General features: G+C 35.5%; 5 protein-coding genes across 13 annotated transcripts; 2 read left to right on the plus strand and 3 right to left on the minus strand.

Moving 5' to 3' along the window:
* Window positions 1-179: 179 nt before the first annotated feature.
* LOC101268274 (pentatricopeptide repeat-containing protein At2g20540-like) lies at window positions 180-5,217 on the minus strand. Its single transcript, XM_010321166.4, has 4 exons — window positions 5,084-5,217; window positions 4,927-4,973; window positions 2,848-2,894; window positions 180-2,764 (listed from the first exon to the last, which is right to left on the minus strand). Exon 4 carries the CDS (start codon window positions 1,828-1,830, stop codon window positions 238-240), a length of 1,593 nt encoding a protein of 530 aa, XP_010319468.1. The 5' UTR covers window positions 1,831-2,764; window positions 2,848-2,894; window positions 4,927-4,973; window positions 5,084-5,217; the 3' UTR covers window positions 180-237.
* On the plus strand, window positions 2,874-6,007 carry LOC101267986 (uncharacterized). Of its 2 annotated transcripts, none has more exons than XM_010321163.3 (6): window positions 2,874-2,972; window positions 3,218-3,298; window positions 3,460-3,699; window positions 3,923-4,223; window positions 4,305-4,386; window positions 4,516-6,007. In XM_010321163.3, the coding sequence occupies exons 2-6, from the start codon at window positions 3,247-3,249 to the stop codon at window positions 4,705-4,707; spliced, it is 867 nt and encodes a 288-aa protein (XP_010319465.1). In that variant the 5' UTR covers window positions 2,874-2,972; window positions 3,218-3,246; the 3' UTR covers window positions 4,708-6,007. The 2 variants fall into 2 exon arrangements, with proteins under 2 accessions (XP_010319465.1, XP_010319466.1); XM_010321164.4 differs by having other exon boundaries at window positions 2,945-2,972; window positions 3,238-3,298.
* Window positions 5,279-5,916, minus strand: LOC101251569 (nodulin-related protein 1). The gene has a single exon (XM_004237006.5). It carries the CDS (start codon window positions 5,914-5,916, stop codon window positions 5,404-5,406), a length of 513 nt encoding a protein of 170 aa, XP_004237054.1. The 3' UTR covers window positions 5,279-5,403.
* A 666-nt stretch (window positions 6,008-6,673) lies between the features above and the next one.
* On the plus strand, window positions 6,674-14,760 carry LOC101250681 (uncharacterized). 2 transcript variants are annotated; one of them, XM_004237003.5, is made up of 15 exons: window positions 6,674-7,072; window positions 8,442-8,887; window positions 9,543-9,620; window positions 9,858-9,913; window positions 10,952-11,071; window positions 11,402-11,472; window positions 11,681-11,774; window positions 11,888-12,094; window positions 12,476-12,730; window positions 12,971-13,079; window positions 13,233-13,300; window positions 13,546-13,615; window positions 13,729-13,803; window positions 13,919-14,010; window positions 14,482-14,760. In XM_004237003.5, exons 2-15 carry the CDS (start codon window positions 8,585-8,587, stop codon window positions 14,555-14,557), a joined length of 1,674 nt encoding a protein of 557 aa, XP_004237051.1. In that variant the 5' UTR covers window positions 6,674-7,072; window positions 8,442-8,584; the 3' UTR covers window positions 14,558-14,760. The 2 variants fall into 2 exon arrangements, with proteins under 2 accessions (XP_004237051.1, XP_010319462.1); XM_010321160.4 differs by having other exon boundaries at window positions 12,479-12,730.
* A 404-nt stretch (window positions 14,761-15,164) lies between these two features.
* Window positions 15,165-21,018, minus strand: LOC101267700 (uncharacterized). Of its 7 annotated transcripts, none has more exons than XM_019213228.3 (5): window positions 20,666-20,942; window positions 18,687-18,918; window positions 17,772-18,555; window positions 17,238-17,624; window positions 15,165-17,156 (listed from the first exon to the last, which is right to left on the minus strand). In XM_019213228.3, the coding sequence occupies exons 2-5, from the start codon at window positions 18,867-18,869 to the stop codon at window positions 15,451-15,453; spliced, it is 3,060 nt and encodes a 1,019-aa protein (XP_019068773.1). In that variant the 5' UTR covers window positions 18,870-18,918; window positions 20,666-20,942; the 3' UTR covers window positions 15,165-15,450. The 7 variants fall into 7 exon arrangements, with proteins under 7 accessions (XP_019068773.1, XP_069152500.1, XP_010319457.1 ...); XM_069296399.1 differs by having other exon boundaries at window positions 18,687-18,921; window positions 20,666-20,895; XM_010321155.4 differs by having other exon boundaries at window positions 15,165-17,624; window positions 18,687-18,921; window positions 20,666-21,018.
* Window positions 21,019-22,314: the final 1,296 nt, after the last annotated feature.

Genomic DNA, 22,314 nt, shown 5'->3' on the forward strand with positions numbered 1-22,314 from the left:
ATAACTATGGTTAGGACTTTGTTTTAATCAATTAGATACCAACCATTAATTTTAAACTATGACATGTGTCTCCAATCTAAGCTAGAACTTGGGGAAAAGAAGAAAAAATGTGACATGACAAATATTATAGACCATCTACTTTTAGTAAGGACGAGACATAAATAGAAAGGGAAGAAATATTATTGGAAAGTAAATTTATTCTTATTTTAGAAAAATAGTGAAAAAATATTTTATATATCAATGATCATAACCATGTAAGATGTGCGTACTATTATCTAAATGATTGTTAATAGTCTCCAAAACTTGATGGATTTGAACCAATTGAGGATGAGTTTTCTCTCCTGCAATGAGTTCATGAACAACACCATTGATCTCAAGTGAGCTGCATCCTGGTACTTTGCCTATATATTGGCTTTTCATCTTCTTCCTTATCCTTCTAGCATTGTCATGTTTACCTGCTGCAACATAGATATTCGAGAGTAGAACGTATGCTCCGCTATGCCTTTCCAACTGCACAATTCTCTCAGCAGCAGCCTCAGCCAAATCAACAACTCCGTGATTCCCCGAGGCACTTAGTAATGCTCTCCAAGCTATAGCCTCTTCGGAAGGAGCACTCGAATTAGGCATGTTTTGTACTATCTTTCTTGCTTCCTCAAGCAGCCCGGCTCTACTTAGAACGTCGATTATGCATCCATAGTGTTCACCTTTAGGCTCAATATGATACACATTACACATTAGATTCAACAAATTTAAACCTTCGTTCGCCATACCTGCATAACTACAAGCAGTAAACATCGAAAGAAACGTAACGTCATCCGGCCTAATCCTGAATTTTTGCATCTCATTGAACAACTTTAAGGCCTTTAAACCATTCCCATTCACAGCAAATCCTGATATCATAGCATTCCAACAAATGAGATCTCTTATCGGCATTTCATCAAACACCTTCTCTGCTATATCTAAACAACCACATTTCCCATACATATCAATAAGAGCAGTTCCTAACTTAATACTCGATCCCATTTTCAACTTCTTCACATATCTATGAATCCATACCCCAATATCAGCACAACCCAAATGAGCACAAGCAGAAAGTACACTAACAAGAATAGCCTCATCTGGTTCAATTCCACTCATTTGCATTTGTCTAAACAATTGTAACCCTTCTTTGAAGCAATTATTTTGTACATAACAAGATATCATACACCCCCAAACTCCTCTATCCTTCACTAAGCATTCATCAAAAACCAATCTTGCTTCATAAACATCCCCTCTTTTTGCATACCCACAAATCAAAACAGTCCAAGAAACAACACAATTACAAGGAATCTCATAAAAAACAGATCTTGCAGCTTCCACATTGTCAAAACAAGTGTAGAAACCAATTAAACTATTACCCACAAAAGTATCAATCAAGAACCCTAATTTCAAGATTTGCCCATGAACCAATTCACCAAGATGTAAACTTTTCATCCTTCCACAAGCTTTTAAGACATAAGGGAGTGTGTAGTTATCAGGGTACATCCCAATTTTCAACATGTTTCTGTATATCTCTGTGATTCTGTTGACCTCATCATCACCTTTGAGTAAGAATGATTTGATCATTGTATTGAATATGCAAATTGTGGGTTCTTGTATTTGTTCAAAGATTTTAAAGCCATAAACTGGGCTACCAAGATTAGGATGTGAACAGAAAGCTAACAGTCTGCTTAAAGCAAAACTGTTTTCCCCAAGTCCACATGTGATTACTTGTCCATGTGCTTGCTTGAGTTGCTTCATATTTTTGCATTTTTCTAGTAGGAAAAGGCACCTTCTTGTGCATATTAACATTAGCTTTTGCTAAAGTTTCAATTTTTTTTAAAGAAGGGGAAGGCTTTATATTGCAGCAGCATTCACTATAAGTATTTTTTTTTTTAAAAATGAAACCAGGTAACTTACAAAAATCTAACTAGCTTAGCAGCTAGATCTTTAGATACACGCTAATTTGCAATATTATGAATCTTATTGTACGTTGACAAATCTCGCTCGCTTGATCTCAGTTCTCTTCACGAATGAGACAAAGACCTCGTGAAGGTGAAGACCAGCTGGCTTCATTCTTGTAAATGTGGTGGTCTCATTGCGAACACAAAGACAACAGTTTAGTTGTAAACTTCTTCAACCAAAACCCGAAAGGATCCTTGGAAATCGTTCAGATAACAAACAAAATACGTAGATTGAGTCAAATCACTCAAAATGGCTCAGTATTCATCCAAACCGTCCAACAAAGTTATAAATCAGCCCTCGAACCTAATGGAGCTGTCGAAACTCAAATCAGCCCTCGTTAGTCTAGAACATTGAGTTTAATCGAACTTCAAAACTGAAATTCTTATCTGATCACCTCGTAAATTGCACCACCCAACCCCGCAAGTCACAAATGACATATGAAACCACGAAAAGGGTCAAAATAGGAAAAGAAAAAACATGTAACATGAAACTCGAAATGACCATTAGGATCACTACAACTTTATGGAGAAAATACTCACTTAAATTAGTGATAGTAACATCTAAGAAATCATTAAATCACAACTCTGTGTGGGTACGATATCTGACTCACTAATCACTATGTTACTTGGTGATCACGCACACTTGCCTATACGTTTGAGAGCAGCGCACATCTACGTGCCTAGAATCTACTTGTGGAATTACATTGAGTATATTATTTTGTTTCAAGAGCCAATTATAATGTCCAATATTACTTTTCTATATTTGCCTGTAAACCAAAAACCTGTACAAAGTCAAAAAGGAAACTTATTCACAGCCAATTCATGAAAAACAAGTAATCATCTATAAGAAGAAAAGAATACTTACCTTTCATGCAAAGATACTTTAACTTTGCTCCTTCAATCACCTTTTCCCTAACAAAATGAATGTTTCTTTAAATAGGTATTAATCAGATATTCACTGTTGAAATAGTTCCAAATTAAGCATATGAGGTAAGGGAAAAAAAAACATTATGCTATTTTTCTTCTTCTATGTTTTCTGCCTTTTAAACTACCTATAATCTTCGAGAATATAATAGGTAGGAGTGTGGTGTCTTGACGTACGTGCATATATACTAGTAGTCATAGTATTACTATTCTAATTTTTTGTCCCTCAGTTTCTGTTACTATCGATTATTTCTTGTACTTCGAGTATCGGTTAAATCCTTTCGTTTAATTCCCCTTACAATTTCTTTTAGGGTGAGTTTCTCTGTTGCAGGGGAAGAAAATGAACAGTAGAGACAGAGGAATACCAGCCCAGAGAACACAAATGTCCAAAGGTGGTATAAGCTTTTCACAAAACATATTTTTATAACCGAGAAATTTCCGAGAGCTAGTGGGACACGATTCAAAACTCGATGAATAATCATGCGAGACGTGTTCCCACAGGCTCTTCAGAAAGTATAGTGACTTTTTTGTATATTCTTTTTCTCTCTGGCAGAGACGAAAAGAACCGTTAGCTGGTTAGAAAGACAGTTTACGACAAAAGCCAGTCGAGATTATGATTCCAGTAATAGTGTTGATTACCCAACTGCAGTAGCTGTAGCTGCATTTGTTGTAAAATCAATTGAAGACAAGAGTAACAAGGACCAAACAAAGACAAACATTGGAGCTGATAAACCTTTAAGCAATATTAAGAGTAAAGCAAATGATATAATTGAGAGACCTGAAAAGTCCACAGGTCAGGCCGACCTCTCTATAACAATCATCCTATATAATAACATTTCACTATACGTAGAAGGTTTTCTTTTAGTATATTATATGTTTTCTATAACAGTATTTCGCTATAGCAACTGAACATTTAGCAGCAATTGAGTTAATGTCATTGCATTCAGAGTCGTTAAAGCCTTTAGCCGCATTTATATGTTGTAGTGTTTACTCATTTCCTCCATATTTATAATCAGCTGTGAAAGCTGCAAAATCGAGTTCAAAAGTTGCAGACAAAAATGTTGTAATACGAACAGCTACGTTGAATCAAGAACCACTCAACTCCACGCGATCCCTTAAGCAGAGTGCAACCTTTGAGGATAACAGAAAGAACTCCACATTTAAGAACATCGACATTGCATCTGCCAAAACGCCAATTAGACTATCGATGTCTCAAAAAGAGATGACGAAAGGAACAACTACTACGACAAATCATGTAGTTGTAAATTCTAAAGCAAATATTTGGGAGAATGAAGAGATGAAGAAGATCAAAGAACGGTACGAAGTTGTACTGAATTTTTGTATGATTGAAATTGGAAAACACAAATTGTTGTCATCTAACTACAAAGAGATTTTCAGGTATGAGAAGCAACATTATGTGATACTTGATTGGGAGACTAAGAAGAAGAAAAAGTCGAAACGACACTTGGAGCAAATTGAGGTTGATTCTAATTTCTCTTTTTTAATCTGATAACGAAAACAAGTCTCTCTACCCTCCTCAAACTCCATTTTATGAGATTTCACTGAATTTGTTATTCGTTTGCTTAGTACATAACAAATGAAATTACAGGCAAAATTAGATAGACGAAGGGCGATGACAAAGCAAAGTTTCTACAACGATATTGAAAGGATCGAAAAGATAGCAGGAGGAGCCAAAGCAAAAGCAGAACAAAATCAAGAAAAAGAAGAGCATAAGGTGAAGGAGAGAGCAAATAAAATCAGATCAACTGGGAAAATGCCAGCAACATGTTTGTGCTTTTAAGCTAAGATCGATTACACGAAAGAACGTAAATATTGTACAAACAACATCAACATTTGGAAGATCTTTCAAACTTGTATGGAAGCATAAGTCCTAGAGAATAAACGTTTATCGCAACAGAATGTAAAAACAAACTAAATATAGTTTTCGATTGTTGAAGCATGACATTTATCGTCTCATCTTAAATTTGAAGTTGTTAATTAGAACACACTATTTACTTACTTAATTATGTCTTCGACACTTGATATACTGGATATTCCAAATTTCACCTGTGAATGAAATTACAGGTTAATTAATGAATTATAATATTTTTTACGATCTAATTACAAACAAGCAAAAGTACTCCCAAAATATAGAGTATATTGTGTAATATACATACCAAATGAAATCTCTTCAAATCTAGCATGGAAGCCATCAAACAAATAAATATATGTGTTGTCTATATTATAATTACACGTAGCATGACAGATAAGACACAAAATTATTAGATAAAATAATACATTGAGCAAATATATCTATTTTTATTCGATTTTATACAATTTTAATACCGAATCAAAACAAGATTAGACGAAGGTTCTCTAAAACAAATTTATTTTCATTAATTGGCTTAACACAAGTGGCAATGAAGCCTAGCCACACAAAATACAAATCACATTTATCCAACATAAAAATAGAATTTTCAGCGCAAAATTAAACAGTTCAATGCTTCTTCAAAAAATCTCCGGCCATCTTCAGATAATCTCCTTTTTTACCAGATTCCGACGACTGACTCCCATCGGAATCTTTCTTCAAAAGTCCTTCCGCCATTTTAATATACTCGCCATATCCACTTCCTGATTTTTCATGTTTTCCTCCACTTGTATGCCCCGATGACTGCGTATGTGCAGTCGCCGCGGCGGTAGCGGTGGTTGTTGAATGATGAGAAGTTTCGTATTTATGGAGATAAGTCTCTGCTTTTCCGACGAATTTCCCGATCCCTGTCTCTTCTAGTTTACCGTACTGTGAAGCGGCGTTGAGGAGGTCAGCGGCAGCTCCGGCGAGCTCCGATTTCTCAAATTGTTTTGGATCGTGATGGAGTTTTGCTTTGGCGGCGTCAGCTACTAGCTTGGCGCTGGACATCAGCTCAGATTTAGATGGCTTCGGGTGGCTGTTGGGCTTATGGGTCGATGAATGACCCGATCCGGATGTGCTCTTGGCTCGTGTTGGATCCATAGAATGAACTAGTATCTTTCGATTAATAAAATAATTGAAGTGCGAACGAATTGATTATATATATGAGGAAATTTGTTGGTTATTGATGAATGAACAATGGTATCGCTAATGTAAATATTTATAAAGAGGTGATTTTTATAGGTATTAAATTGTTTAAGCGAACAAAAGTGTTAATATTATTATAATTTTGCAATTTTTGGTTGTTGTACAAGTCAACACGTTATGGTGTAACAGGCTTAAACGAGTAGACAACTCATGTGTGTTATCCGTGTACCAAAATCAGAGGAAACAAATTATATTTTTACCAATTTCTTCTTAGTTGTAATAGTAAGACAACGGGTGCACTATCAACGATTAATACATATTAATTAAAGAATAAGTTACTTATTATTCGTGTAATAATTTTATCAAACATAAAGTATAAATATGATTTAAACTTATTAGATAAAATTTGCTTTGTAGAGTGATGATTTTGAACTTTACTTTGCATTATGAGATCGCAAGTTCTAAACTATCTATTTTCTTATAAGTTGATTCAGATGAATTCGTAATGAAATATCTTAGCTGTAATATCTTGTATCAAATAATCATATAAGAGAGTGTCATGAGTGACCTTCTATCGAAATTTATCCTCTCACCTCTACAATGTCCACGTGCATAAATGTTATATTTTTGTTAATATAATATTTCAGCACATGATTCAATTTTTATTATAGATCATAATCTACTCGGAATTAATACATGAAAATAAGGAAGGGAAAGAAAAATGATTCTGAAACCTAAATAATGAAGAAGAAAAAATATAATCGATTAAATTAAAATATCAAAATAAAATTAATATTTTCTACGTATATCACACTAGTTTAATAGTCTAGCTATACGAGATAAGGGTAACAACTCCCATAAAAATTTGTTAATATACGAGTGTGACTATTAAGATAATTAACTCTGTTTTGCTCCTTACCACAGTCTAAAACCCAAAATTTCAGTCAAAAGGGATACAAAATCTCGATACACTTTCTGTTCAAGAAGATAATCTATGTTTTGGCGAGCTCATCACATCTCCATCTTCTTCCTCCAGCAAAATTCATCCAAAAAGTTTCTGTCTTTGCCTTGCTTCTTGCTGTATTCTTGAAACCCCACATTGATTCTGCAGGTACCTTCTTAGATTTTTTTTTTTTTAGTTTATATGAATATTTATGTGTTTCTGGGGAACCCCTTTGTGTATATATTTGTGGGTCTTTCCTCTTTTTCCCTGGGAATTAATTAATCTTTGATTATGAACCATTGGAAGAAATCTTGAATTGGGGTCCTTAAGTAGTACATGCTTCATTTTGGTACTAACTTTTGTGTAATTGTCAATTTTAGACTTCTCGATAGAAACTTATATGTGGTTGATTGATTTAGATTGATGATTGTTAAGGTTTTAAGATAGAGTTACAATCATGGGGTTGTTGAGTTTTGACTGATAATGATATACTCTCTTTGTCCCAATTTATGTTACTGCTATCTTTGGCACATACCAAAAATGCTTCTTTTATGCCATTATCTTCCTGCTAAACCAACTAATTCGATCTAACCCGGTGGACTTAAAGCAAAAAATGTGTTTTTTCAGAATAAGCTTATCATGTTTAAATAGTTTCAACCTATGCTAAGATAAGATTTGAAGAGCAGATTAGCCGTAAGCAGATGACTAATTCTCTCTGTAAACCACGGATTCAAGGTCTAGTTGAATTACGGCTATTCTCACTAGTCTTTATTTCCCTTCTCATCTAGCTTGAGATTCCCTTCTCACTGGGCCGACGGCTTCTCGAAGAATGTTTGATATTACCATTTGTTTTGTGTGCAATATTGGCAACTTCCCTGAATTCAGATCCATTGAAGCATTCAAAATTTAAACTTTGATACCGTGGTTTCTCCATTAAACTAGCCTGTCGACTTTTACTTTTAACGTTTTCTTCTATTATGATATTTAAGTCAAATTAACTTCTAAAGCTTTGTCTAGTCATATAAATACGGAACGGACAGCTGTGCAATGTGGCATAGCAAGTCTTTTGTGATTGAACATCAGTTAAAACTTAAAATCAGTGTTATTAAAACTCATATAGCTCAATTCAGCTAATGATGTTCAAAGTGATCTCTCAGCAAGAAGCAGTCGGTTCTTTGATCTCAACTTTTTCAAGTTTGAGTAATATGAACATTATTGTATTGAATGTTAAAATTATTAATTTTAATTGAAATTTGACTGTTAGAGTACTGAGTTTATATATGTTCAAAGTTTCCTTAAATTGTGCACTTCATTTTAAAGCAAAGTGCGATTCACTTTTCACATTCCACTCAAGCTCCATGGACATTTTGCTTCTTTGTGCTTTATGCTTCTACAAGTACCGAATTAAATAGAGGAGCTATTTGGATGTAAAAATTCTATTTTTCTCGAAATACTACTGCTCTCAGGGATTACTAGTCTGCCACTCATGGTTTGGCATCCTTATATTCTAATACCAAATATTTTGCTCTTTTCCCAGGGAGATTTGAGTTGTTCAAGTATAATCCATGTGGGGCTATTAGATATCAGTATGAGTTTGACTTTTTCAATAATCAAATAAAGGAGAATGGCAGGTCTTTTTTCGAACAATTAGAAGAGAGATTCAAAAAAGTGTAGCACAATATGTATCGCCCTGTGCCTATTACTACCCGAGGTGGGGAACCTACAGATAGTGGAGATCCTGTGGTGACGTTGGACCAAGTTCCACGTTGGAGTAATGCGGAATTTAGGTATGCACATGAGAATGAAGATCCTACTAATTCATGCTTTCCGGACCCCTTGGCATCTGCTTCTGGGTCTGAATTTAATGGTAGTGGCATAGTTTCCAAGTTTCCCATGGATCATGAGATTAACTCCAAGATATACTTGTGGAGAGGCGACCCCTGGAATCTCGAGGTAGATGCTGTTGTTAACTCTACTAATGAGGTAAGAGGTGACTATTCATGTAGCAGTATTTGTTTTGCATGTCCGTCATAAATGTGAGCATCTTTTTGTCGTTTATTATTGAACATCTAGGTTTGCCTGCAATGTTTCATGTGAGGTGGCAACATAAAGGCGAACTTGTAGCCAACAAATTAGCTACACTTCCATTTTATTTTACTTTTTTGAAAAGGTTTTCAGTCTTTGAAGCCAACAGATTATCTCATCTGTGTATTCTCTGATTTAAGTGAACTTCGACTAACTTTATTAAGCAAGGGGATGACTGCAATTGTCGCTTATTCTTGAACTGAGACTCAATGTCCAAAACATAATCTTAAATTTTCTTTTCTTTTCTCTGAAAGAATGAGGTAGGTAGGTGGGTTAGCATAAAAGTTGATAAGCGTGAAAATGTTGATTTTGGTACCAAAGGCATGAAGAACAAGTTTAGAACTGTCTAGAAATTGAAACATGTCTTTTTTATTTTGTCCGGTAAATGTCTTGTTCACTTTCCTGAATCATTATGTAGAGCAACAATGTGATGGGAGATATAAGATATGGTGTGACCTATTTTTATATTTTATGTGGACATTTATATTGTGTATCATTTATTGATCTATACGCCTCAACATGAGATTTATACCTGTTTTTTGGTGGTCAAAAGAACTTAGACGAAGCTCACAGCAGCCCAGGATTGCATGCTTCAGCTGGACCTGGTCTTGCAGAAGAGTGTGCCACATTGGTAGGTTCTTTCGTGCATGAATATGTGTTTAGGAATTAATTTTGATTTCTTTTTCTCTGTGCTGGTTTGCAAATAGAAGTTAGAGTATGACTTGTGCGAACTGTTGAAGTTCCAGTTTGTCCATTCCTTCTTCTAACTTAAGAAAGTTATCTCCCACTTTTTAAAATTTGTTCTGTTCTATTCAACTAGTGACAGTGATGTTGACAGACTAATATATGGTTTACTTTTCCTTCATAGGGAGGCTGCCGGACAGGAATGGCAAAAGTTACAAATGCTTATGATCTTCCTGCTAGGTGAGTATACTGGATTGTTTTTCTCAGAACTTTTGCAACAAGCTTTTCCATAATTTTCATATTTCTGCTTGCACTAGAAGTTAATCAATGTACTACAGTGTTCTCACTTGTAATAAATACCCATCCTAAGTATTCTCTTTTGTTTTTCTTTGTTAGATCTGTAACCTAATTCTTCTATTTGTTGATGTGAAATATATTTCTCTTTAAGTTCAATTAAGGAAATCGAGCCGTTTTCTTAGATATCCATTTTTTCAGTATTAAAAGAGAGAAAAAGGGAGAACACTGTGAACCCAACTAAGCTGGCTGTACATAAAAGGAGCATGTACTCTGAGAATATGCTTCTCAGATGGAGCTTGGAGATTCTCTATTGGATAGTTACTACCTACTGCTCTCGTTGAACATGTAAAGAGATCCATAATTGTATGTTCAATGGAGTTGTCTTAGAACAATAGTAAGTGGGTTGGTTAGGAAAGTCCCATGTCCCAGCTAAGTTGCACTAATATTTGAGATATTCTCAAGAAATTTCAGTATGAACAAACAGTTTGACTCGTTTGGATTTTCTGACATAAGAATCCAGTATAGTAGTAGTTTAATAAATTCAGTTTTATCTTTAACTGTACTTTCGAAGTGCTTATCTATTCATTGAAATCATTAGGCCGCTATTACTGCCTATTTCAATAGTCAATGCCGGTCCACTATATCTTGCTTTAATTTTTCACACCTCAACTATTGAAGCAATCTTGTCCCTTAACTTTGCTATAAGAACATGGTGATTCACACATACGTACTCAACCAAAAATAAAGGAAGAGCAACTTCACTTAATGTTTTAATTCCAAGATCCGATCATGGTTGTTTAGGTTAGCTATATTCTTGTATCACCGTTTAAACTGCTATGGTCTGTTAAAGTTAAAAGCAAGAAACATTAAGTGTTGAACTCTGTTTTACATTATCATTTATCACGATACTAGCATTAGTAGACGTTGAGTAGCATTTTCTAACTATTGACCCCACGTTCATTTTATTCTTGCATTGTGCAGGAGGGTCATACATACTGTTGGTCCCAAGTATGCTGTAAAATACCATATTGCTGCAGAGAATGCGCTAAGCCATTGCTATCGCTCTTGCTTTGAGCTTCTTATAGAAAATGGGCTGAAGAGGTTGTCTTATTGTTGTAGTTTCAACTGTTACATTTTAGTTCCCTGAGGTTGATTATTGAAGGAAAAGAAAAATAGAAGCAAAAATATAAAAGACCAATCTTGGCCCTAGGACTTTGGTCTAGTAGTAAGAGCACAACATGTGATGTGAGCTTGGGCTCTGCCACAGATAAGAGGTCCGGGAATTAATTGGAGAGGATAAAGGAGTGGACTCATTAATCACTGATCTATAGCCCTTGGATATTTTTTGTATAAAAAGAAACTGATCTTGAGTCTTATAAGTGTTTAAATATTTGGAAGTTGATGTAACCTCGTTGTATCATGTGGATGCAGCATTGCTATGGACTGTATATATACAGAAGCGAAAAGTTACCCACGAGAACCAGCTGCTCATGTGGCAATAAGTGAGATATCTTTGTTGGCTATTTTCATAATTTCTAATGTTTCATAATTGATGTTCAAGTTGCAGGTATACATTACTCTGTTTTCTCTGTTGCATTAATGCTATTGTATCTCCATTATAAATATGTTTTTAACGTGTATTCCAATGCTTTAGCTTCCAATAGTTTGTTCCACGTTTTCATGATGATATCTTTATTTCACTTTGATTAGGAACTGTAAGGCGGTTCATTGAGAAACAGAAAGATAAAGTAGAGGCAATTGTTTTCTGTACTACTACATCACAAGATACGGAGATTTATAAAAGGTATTCTTAGTACATCAATTTTCTTGTAGATAGCAGAGGAAGGAATTCCTTCAGTTCCTATTTCTTTGAGAAGCCCAACCATCCATCTTTCGAGTGGTATTAATACTCTGCAGATTGCTTCCACTCTATTTTCCTCGGGATAAGCATGAGGAGGAAGTTGCCCTTCTAAAACTTCCTGCAGATGTTGGGGATGAAAATGGGGAGACAACTATAGATGAGCGTAAAATTAGGATAAAACCGTTACCAAATGTCAAAAAGTCCAATCCAAGGATTTCCCAGGCCTCTGTTGATTTGTCTGTCAGTAATGTTGGTTTGACCAGGTTAGTGGCTAATTTTGCATCTACACTTGTGGATTATGCTTGGTATGCTGTTATTTCTATTTGTTCATTATTAAAATGATAAATAAAATAACCCAAACTATTACAATTTTAATATTAGCCGTATCCCATCAGAACTGACGCACTGTCAAGCAATTATCCTTGTAATTAGAGTTCAACATCACTTGCGCTGGTAAATTTCAAAAACCAATGCCATTAATACAGGAATCTTCTTGTTACTTCAACAGTGGAATATTACTTGGATGAACATGTTCATGTTTTGATGGATTCTGTCTTCTTCTTTCTACGTTCTAGTCTTATTTTTGAAGGATATGCCTTTATTTTTTTTTATCATCAAGACTTAATGAAATGATTTTTCTGAAGTAGGAGTTCATCCTATTTGGATGCTTTTCTGGATCCTGCTTTTATGTCCCTGATCAAGGACCCAGATCAGCGACGGAAAGAACAATGGGAAAAAACTGCCCAAGCTCAAACTAGCTGGAACTTCTTTAAAATGTTTGGATATGGTGACGTCGCAGGACCTCCTTTGTCAGCTGCAGAAGAATACTCGCTTCATTCTAGATATATTGCAAAAGCAAATACTCTGAATTTTTCAGAAATTGCAGAAATGAAAATTGTGTAAGCACCTTGCTGTATAGTATATGTCTCTGCAGACTTTAGTTATTAGTCCATGGTACCTAAAATACATGAAATATCTGTCTAGTTGTCCAAATATGTACTTGTTTGGGTACAAAGTGGTTTTATTGATTTTTCATCTTACGAACAACTAGTTAAGTCTCGTTGACATAGTTAGGATCAAGCTCAGATGAACTTGTGTTATATTGCTCAACTACCATGTCAGAATTGACTTTGTTTCAGCTACCGAGGAGGGGTTGACAGTGAAGGCCGTCCAGTAATGGTTGTTGTGGGGGCACATTTCCTGCTAAGATGTCTTGATCTGGAGAGATTTATTATCCATGTTGTAAAGGTACGTGATACTTGCTTGCTTTCCCTCCGCCGCCAAAAATATAGGTTAGATATGATCTATTGTTCATATCTATTGAGCTGTTCAATAATTTGTCATCTTTGATATAACTGCACAAATTTTCTGTAAAAGATTACATTATATGTCAATTTGCAGGAATTTGAACCATTGATACAGAAACCTTACTCTATTGTGTACTTCCATTCTGCTGCAACTCTACAGATGTGAGTATCATCCTTTCTCACATTGGCCTGTCCCCCTTGCTCAGTACGATGAATAAATTTCTTATTTTACTTTTTTGTTTATCTGTTTTATGGACTTTTCCAATTAATAAAAGTTAAAGGTTAAACATTGGATGTGTATTTTGTTCTTTTCTTGGGTAATATTATATAATATATGCTTTTTCCTACCTTACAGTTCTATTTTGTTTTGTGATGTTAATAGATATTATTTTGTTGTACCAAAACAGGCAACCAGATCTAGGATTAATGAAGAGGATACAACAAATTCTTGGTCGCAAGCACCGGCACAACCTTCATGTATGCAATGCTTCTCCTCTGTTCCCCTTGTGCCATGGTTCCCCAATGTTTTTACTTGCTGTTATACAAGTAGTTGACTTTCTGTATTCTAAATCTCCTTTTTCTCTGGGCAGGCGATATATGTTCTTCACCCTACTTTTGGACTGAAGAGTGCAGTTTTTGGTTTACAACTCTGTGTGGATAATGTGGTACTTACGGTCCTATTATCCTGCTCTCTGTCTTCTCTCTAATGTCATTCTTGCATTACAATGTGGATTTCATTCTTTTTTCTGAAGACTTGTTTCCTTTTACACTAATTCTCAGGTATGGAAGAAAATAGTATATGTAGATCGTCTTCTGCAATTATTCCGCTATGTTCCTCGTGAGCAGCTGACTATTCCAGATTTTGTTTTCCAGTTAAGTAATCATTCATTTTTCTGATCATAATTATGAATTTCAAGTGTGAAAACAGCAGAAGTTTTACACATTGTCAGTAGCTCCATCGAGAAAGGTGTGATAATTGATATCTAATTTGCAAAAATAGCATCTTAAAGCTCAGAAATAGATATTCAGACTCCTACAAGGGAAATACCGCACTTAGTTTCCCTGTTTACTTAAAATTTTATTCATAAAACTTGACCCTGCCTAGGGAAGTTGTGATCAGGAATCCTAGAAAAGATCGAGAGTCCCTCCGTAGTCTGTTCATGACAAATGAGATCTTCAGTGTGGGAGGCTGGAGCAGCTCAAATAAAGAACAGTCTGGTTCTTGTCATAATTTATCTCTCTGAATGTCATGCAGTTCTTTAAGTGTAGAGCTGTCGTTTCCTGTAATATAAAGAACAGAATCGAGTAGATTAAATGGACTGATAATCATGTTTGTGTTGCAGGCATGATTTGGAAGTAAATGGAGGGAAGGGCCTAATTGTGGATCCTAGAACCAAGTATGTTTATCAGAGACCATAGTCTCAAAACTTCATCCGATAAAAGAAGAAAATAGACGCTGTAGTAAGATTGTGGAATTTAAATTTGTTTGTACAGAGGCTGTAATTGTTTTGTGCAATATTAGCAGTGTATTTAGCTAACTTTGTCTGTAATTTGATTTATTTATGCAACCATATGTCCAGTCCTGTGCTAGCTAATGGCAATAAATTTCTTTGTTTCTGCAACATTTTCCCTTCTAGATATGTCATTTTAGTCCTAAATGAAGACTTGACCTGCCTCTTATTTTAAGTTAAAAGTCATAAGCAGTTTCTTAGAGTTTTTGTCCGTGTTTTTCAGTTAGACACCTTGGACTTTCAGTAGGAGCAAAACATGCATTTTTAATGTTTAAGCACATAATTAATATGTTAAAAAGACATTATATGTAGTTGCCAATATCGAATTTAGAAGTTGCAGATTCTGAATGCAGGAAGTCAATTTTAATATTGTATTTAACTCTATTAAACTAGCTTTTTGGTGCACATACAAATTCCATTTAGATTATTAATGAAAATAATTTATGATTTTTAATTGCCAGAAAATGACTTATTTTCCTTTTACCAAATACAACCTTAAGCTGCTTCCATTGTGGTAAAACAACAAAAAAGATTCCATAATACTTCCATTGACATAAATTTTTATGATTCTTTTCTAAATAAATCCAAAAGATGCATTTGGGAGAACTGATGATCCAGAAGACATTATGCTGAATACTGAACCAATAACCCAATGGACATCATATCATGATGGTGTCTCAAATTATGTGCTACCAAAACATGTACAAGGAAACCCATAGCTAACAACTTCACACCTGTAATTCATAAACAAAGTCCCTAATGTGTTGAAATAATCATGAAGGTGATGAATTAAAGCCTCATTCACATAGTTCTAGTAAATGGGACAGCAGGAGGATGATCTGCAGGGCATCTTTGCCTCCTCGGACGTCTAGTTGTCTTGCCCCCCCACCCTGTAAGGCTTTTGTCCTCCAAACTGGATACAATGTTACTCAAATTCTGCTTTAGAGGAGGGCTTAATCGGGTTGACACAGTGACAGGGGTGGTCTCAATCACCATCCTCCGCCTTCCCCTCGTACCTCCATTCCTTCTCTTCGATCCTGAGTTCCAAGAATGACCTGTAGCTCTCATCAACTCTCCGAAGGTCTGAATGTCTTCAGTCACTTCATGCCTTGACAGGGAAACTAGTCCGGGAAGGATATCCCTTTGAAAGTCCCTCCGCTGTCTTCCCCACCTTCCTTGTCCTCTTCTGGTTCGATTTGTTAGTGAAGTGGCTCCTGCATCTTCCACTGGTTGGACTTCAGGAACAAAAGGCTTGGGCAGGTAGTCTTGTTCCTTAGTCTCTTCTAGCTGCAATGTCATTGCCTCAAAGTAATCCATCTCCAAGTTAGTAGTAGGTCGCGCAACAATCATAGCGTCCTCGACTATTATTTCTTTAGACTTGCTCTCAAGTTCACTCTCAAAAGAAATGACTATGCCAACAAACCAACCTAGGGATCCCAGAGGATCATCAGATGGATCACCGGAGATGGTGTCTATTTGACTGGATGATGAAATGGCAACTATAGCTTCCGCTGCGACCCTGACAACTTCATCCTGTATTTCCTCAGGTTTGTGTTCAGGCAACTGCAAAGATGCTTCATTTTGTTTGCCATTTTCTTTAGACAAATTGTCTAGCTCAGTTTCCAGAACAGGAGGAGCTTCCAAATCTATCTCGACGACAGTTCTCACATTGACATTATCGCTTTCGACAAAGAATGAATCATCATCTTCAGTAATACATGAGTTCAAATCGAAGGGATTTCTGATAATGGTAGCTTTTGTTTCCATTGCTGTCTCAGCAACAACTGCTTCCATGACAACCTGTTTCTCGGGCTCAACCATAGAAAGGTCACAAGCTATGTTAATGTCAATCACTATTCTCCTCTCTTTGTGTCTGCTGTTCTCTTCTATGGGTGAGGAACAAAGAGTAGCAGACGTGGAAACAAATGAAGATGACTCATTTTTGGAAGCACATGAAATTTCAGGAATTGGAGCCCCCAGAATTTTCCTGACACTTCGGGTTTCCCCCAACTCTTTTGTGGCCTTCATGTTAAGATCTATCATAGCTGATGCAATATTCTGCGCATTGCAGACATCGCTGAAACTTTTCAACGGACCATTTCCACAGATGGGTGAGTTTGTGTAGGCTTCAACCATTCCATTCGTGGTCTTTGTACTCTCATTTTTGAAACTTGGTTTAGCTTTAAGCCACGGCAACACTGGTTTACAGTCTTGAGGCTCTCGTTTTTCATCAACCAACTCAAGATCTCTGCTGGCAAGTTCCTCATTTATTGAATCCTTTGATAGTACATTCAAATCAAAACCTTTTTCTGATGTCAAGTCCATATTATAGGAGGTAATAGGAGATTTCTCACATCCATTGTTAAAGGAGCGGTCAGATGTCAAATTGTCACTCTTGTTTTGCTTCTCAGAGTCAAAAGCAACAGAGAACCAACGGGGTGATTCTTTGGGCCCTGATGAGGACCCATGGTCAAACCCATTCCTGATGGAGAAATTAGTAGCCTCACCTAAATTTGATTTAGAACTGCCATCAATACGCCACTTGTCTCCAAATATATCATGGTATTGAGGTGATTTCGGACTCTTACCTACCATGGCACATGAGTTCAATGACGGGTTTGTATGTCCTGATGATAGCCGTGCAACAAAGCCACTTGGTTTACCCCAAGAAGAGAGTGTGTGCGACCATGAATCGGTAAACTCTGAGGAATTAGCGAATGGATATGGACTAGCTGTCCCAGAAGTGATAAATGGTCTCCCATACGTATATTCGGACTTCTCATGATTTACGTGGAAGGTTTCTGGACCATGCCCCACTCTCTCTTTCCATTGGTCATCCTTGAAATACTGAGGTGATTGAACCCCGGGACGTTGAAAGGCTTTATCAAGCATTACTTGTGCCAGTTGGCGTGGTGTAGGGAACTTGTTGTGTGAAAAATTATGAGGTGCTGGAGTCAACCTACCTTCAACTTTACCTGCAAAATAGCAAAAGTAAGGAAACACCTTGCATAACATCATGTAAATCCATTAAAGAAGGAAATTTTAATGTGGAAGCAACCAAGTCAAGATAGGTGCAGACAACGAAAACTCTGGCAGTTGTATATACCACAGGTATTATTTACCTGTTTCATATGTGGAAGGGAACCAGTCCCTCTCTTTGCCTTTACTAAGGCTTGTATGATGGGAGTTCCGTGTGGTTTCTCTAGGCAAAGCCACAAATGCTGGATTTGAGTTAGCGGAAGCGTTTAGGCTTCTCGTCTCCTTATGACTATTACCATATCCAAGAAAATCAACAGGCAATGAGATTGCTTCTTCAGGCTGAGCTGGTTCATTGAGATCAGCCAACCTGACTGAGCTTCTGAAACACGAATGGGATGCTGAAGCATCTTTTTTATCACTCTTTGTACCAGCACCAGGGAATAATCTTGTACAATTCTCTTGGGAAACTTTATTATTTCCATTAGCACGGGAACTTGGATAGAACGATCCTTCATCATCTCGCAACTGCTCAACTTCATCAGTATCTATGTACTCATCAGCTGGAAGTTGAAGATCGAACATCTTCTTCCGTAATTTTGAGGGCCTAGCATCCAAAGATTCACAGATCTTTGAAGAGCAACCATTTTGCATTTGACCGTGACCAGACTGTACATCATTCGCTTTTGAAGAACTGAATGGGGAATTTACAATTTCAGTACCAGACATAGATGGTCTAGCATAACTTGAATTTGCAAAGGGGAAGCCGTTGCTATGGCCTTTCCAAGCATCTTTAGGTAGTAAATGGGATCCAAGAATGTTTGATGAAGATGATGGCTCCATTGATGTCCAAGGTCTATGCAATTCCGTCCTTTTAATGTCATACATCATGTCCCTCTGAGTTCTGTAAAGGCGATGAAGTTCAAATACCTAGGAACAAAGATTTACATAGGTAAACATTTTGCAGCAAGCTGGAAAATGCCAGAGGACAAGTATAAAACTAAATATAGAACTTATAACTTAACAGAAAAAAGAATGTTGACCAGTAGAGATAGAATTACCTGATTCTTGAATGTTTCCTCGTGTTCGAGTATTTTCTGCTTTAGAACATCCTTATCATATCCAGGATCTGAATCTGTCGTATTCCTTGGCATGAAACCATTACAGTATTGAGCGTTTGTGAAGATTTTCTCTCCAAAATGCAGGGGCCATCTATTGTTTAAATCCTCGCTAAGGTAGCTCATGGAGTAATAAGCTGGTACTTAGCCTTTACAATTGGCTTGTGCTACCATTCTGCTGACAGTAGGAACTAATCATATAAATAAAACCGAACAGAGTAAGGAATTATGCAAAATAACCATTATTAATAATTAAAGAGCGCAACACATCCGATATTCAGCCTGTTTTATGGACCAGTACATCCTTCAAACGTTTAACAAGCTGAATAGCATCAGTATTAGCAATCAGCATTACATGGCAGGTATAGAGAACTGACGGGAAGTGTAAGACAGCATATGTTAATTGGCCGATGCAATATTTATGTTGCCCCAATATCATGACATCATTGGCACAATGCCACTCAAATCTCACATAGTTTAGGTGCCAACCTCTGCATATCAAATTTGCATTTTGAACATATTGTCCTCTCTCTGAAGATTTTACTTTATTTCTGTCAGAACATAGAAGAAGCAATTTGTATTCTTCTTCAAGTGTATGACTAACTTCTCACTTTATATTAGTCTTCCCCGTGAAGCTTTCTCAAGACTCATATGAGTGATTTTGGAGATGATGAATCGAGGATGCCAGGTAAGAACACACAAGATAATATCAATGGAGATTTTAAGATGTTCTTTCAATCGTTCAACACTTTTTGTGACTCCTTAATCTCTTCACTTGATTGTAATCATTTAGACGTGGAAACATGGGAAGATAATAGTGTGTGTACCAAGTAAACTTGCACCAGATTGTTCTGACACCAACCAAATGAGGAAAAAAGGAGCACTCTTCCCTATAATGACAAGCTAAGGTAAACACCTAATTGAGTATACTGTTTATGATCACTCTTCCTATAGCTTTAAGTCAACACACTCTTTTTGAGTCATCCCTTGATATAGCACAGGGTTACAGGCAACCAACTCAATAGTCCAGCATACTTCATTGGAATCACCAAGAATAGAAGAGGAAACAAGCAAGACAGTGACAGAAAACAATCAATATCGCAGCTAATCTAGACATTTTTTTATAACCGGGTCCGGACCAGCTTTCGCACACCTCAACTAATTCCACGAATACTTGACACCTCCCACCAGCACTAGGAACCACGTAACTATGTCCACCAAGTTGGGACAAATGAGAAAAAACCACGTAGTTTTTTTTGCCTCTGCTAGAATTTGAACATGAGACCTCATGGTCCTCAACCCGTGTCACTGACCCCCTAGGCCACACCCTTGGGTGCCAATCTAGACATTTTCCTATCAGCAACACTTAAAACCAAAACTCCTCAATTATCAGTGTATCATAATCTAGTAATGAAGATAGGTAATTTTGCATCAGTAAATGTATTTGAAGGTCACAAAAAAACAGTCTAATAATCACAAAAACAAGCCAATGCAAGCACTTCTGCTAATGAAACATCAACATTAACTGATGCAATTCAAATCCTTCAACCAAAACTATCAAACTAGAAGGCATTTCATTATTAATGCCCCATTAATTTAGACTAAGAAACCAACTTCCATCAGTTAATGAAGCTAGAAAAGATCTCAATCTTTATTTTTATTTTTATTTTTAAAAAAGATCACTTGACAAATCCCAAACCATAGCCAAATTAGTAAATAAGGCAACATAGTAAAAACTAGAAAACAAAAACATTAACTTCAGAACCCCACAACTGTTATTACAGATAGTATAAAAAACTTGAATAAATTAACACAACAATAATTAATTGAATATTAAAACAAATCAAATATAGAAAGAATTGATATGGTCCTAGGTCTTAAAAGTAAAAGAATTATAAATCTACAAAATGTAAAGCTTTTACCTCAGACCCCCATCTCCTCAAGAACCCCTTTCTTGAAAAAATTACATCTTTTCAAGAATCATGGAGAATTAGCCACACACATACACAAAAAAAAAGAAGTAAATTTAATATTAAATGTAATACAAAGATGGTTATTTTGGTAAGAACATTGAAGAAGGTAAGATCCTTGTAAAACTAAAGAAAAAGATTAGAGCTTTATCATTTTCAACCTTAAGGGCCAAAGCCTCACTGAAAGAAAGGTTCTTTAAGACAGAGAAAAAGAAGGTGTTTTGTGTGTGAGTTTTTGGGGGTATGGGGTGTGGGGGTAGGGGGGTTAGAGGGGGGTAGGGGAGCTTCTAAATGTATAGACCTATATTCTGTAGAGAGAGATCCCAGATAAGAAATCTATCACACAAACAAACCAACAGTGACATGAAATTTGTCAACATCTCTTCTCTTTTCTTTTTGCTTTTCTTACCTTTTTTCCCATGCTTTGTGTTCGATATCTATATTGAAGTCAGATAATTTTACATTAGGAAAAAATAATATCTAACAAAGATAATTTTGTATACAAAACTCAAATTAAAAATTACGACGGTCCACAAATCCTTTTGTTACTTTTGTCTCTCTCTAATTTAATAAGTTGTGGCTTCTTTTTGGAAAGAGTGAATCTCATAAAATAACAACTATCATTATTTTACGAGTTTTTATTTCTAAATTATTATGTGATTTATTTATTTTTGGACTATAACCTTTTTTTTTTACAAAATTTACCTAGTTGAATATAGGAAAAAATATTTATGATAACTTGTTGAGAGAAATGAGAAAAATGAATGTTTTTTTTTTAAAAAAAAATGAGTCCAATATGCATTATGGTTGATTTGGGATTTTTTTGTCAATGCTCAATAGCTTATGGATTTTTTTAAAAAGGGGGAAGTTAATTTATTCACGTAATTTTTTCATGTGTATTAACGTGTTATAACTTGAAACTCTTTAAAAGAATATTAAATGTGATGTTTATATATCATGATATTTTTTTAAAAATATTTTAATATGAATTTATAAATAGCTTGAGAAAATTTTGTAAACAATTAATAATCTAGATATGATACTCGTGTAATGATAATAAATTAGATTTGTTTTATATATTCACTTTTAACCACCAAAAATAGTGGTTGGTGCCTTTGGTGATAAGGACATTTTCTTCCTTAATAAATGAATACACTTTTCATAGAACATTTTACTTTAAAATTGAAATAATTTAGTACAATTTTTTATTAGTCTGAGTCCAACAACAAATATACAATATTGGTATGTATAAATTACTTGAATACGATAATTTTTAATGAGAGTTTGATTATAAGAATTTTTTTCCTTCTAAAAAAATCTTTGAACTTGAAATTGTATTTGGCTTCTTGCGAAAAATATTAAGAATTGAAATATGTATTCTATCTAAATTTTATTTATATTTTTCAATTTTTAAAACCTAGCAAAATCATTCAACTTTGATTAAATTATCTAAAATTTACAATTAAATTATAAATCTTATTATATTGAGCTACTGTACATTATTTTCTTTTAAGACATGAAAAGTAGTACAATTCTACTGCTAAAGTTGTAGGAGAAATTGACAATAAACCCATCGAGACTGTGGGGTTGAATGACGCTCC

This window comes from Solanum lycopersicum, chromosome 4 (genome assembly GCF_036512215.1).
Source record: "Solanum lycopersicum chromosome 4, SLM_r2.1".
Lineage (NCBI taxonomy): Eukaryota > Viridiplantae > Streptophyta > Magnoliopsida > Solanales > Solanaceae > Solanum > Solanum lycopersicum.

What these genes read in the sequence shown, in the direction of transcription:
- LOC101250681 (XM_004237003.5), top strand. Translation starts at nt 8,585, where the DNA reads ATGTATCGCCCTGTGCCTATTACTACCCGAGGTGGGGAACCTACAGAT. An exon ending in CAGAAGAGTGTGCCACATTG is followed by an intron (nt 9,621 to 9,857) that starts GTAGGTTCTTTC and finishes TTTCCTTCATAG; the next exon opens with GGAGGCTGCCGGACAGGAAT. An exon ending in AGCTGCTCATGTGGCAATAA is followed by an intron (nt 11,473 to 11,680) that starts GTGAGATATCTT and finishes CACTTTGATTAG; the next exon opens with GAACTGTAAGGCGGTTCATT.
- LOC101267700 (XM_010321155.4), bottom strand. Translation starts at nt 18,869, where the DNA reads ATGAGCTACCTTAGCGAGGATTTAAACAATAGATGGCCCCTGCATTTT. An exon ending in AGGAAACATTCAAGAATCAG is followed by an intron (nt 18,556 to 18,686) that starts GTAATTCTATCT and finishes CTTTGTTCCTAG; the next exon opens with GTATTTGAACTTCATCGCCT. An exon ending in CCCTTCCACATATGAAACAG is followed by an intron (nt 17,625 to 17,771) that starts GTAAATAATACC and finishes GCTATTTTGCAG; the next exon opens with GTAAAGTTGAAGGTAGGTTG.
- LOC101268274 (XM_010321166.4), bottom strand. Translation starts at nt 1,830, where the DNA reads ATGTTAATATGCACAAGAAGGTGCCTTTTCCTACTAGAAAAATGCAAA.
- LOC101267986 (XM_010321163.3), top strand. Translation starts at nt 3,247, where the DNA reads ATGAACAGTAGAGACAGAGGAATACCAGCCCAGAGAACACAAATGTCC. An exon ending in GAGAACACAAATGTCCAAAG is followed by an intron (nt 3,299 to 3,459) that starts GTGGTATAAGCT and finishes TCTCTCTGGCAG; the next exon opens with AGACGAAAAGAACCGTTAGC. An exon ending in GACACTTGGAGCAAATTGAG is followed by an intron (nt 4,387 to 4,515) that starts GTTGATTCTAAT and finishes ATGAAATTACAG; the next exon opens with GCAAAATTAGATAGACGAAG.
- LOC101251569 (XM_004237006.5), bottom strand. Translation starts at nt 5,916, where the DNA reads ATGGATCCAACACGAGCCAAGAGCACATCCGGATCGGGTCATTCATCG.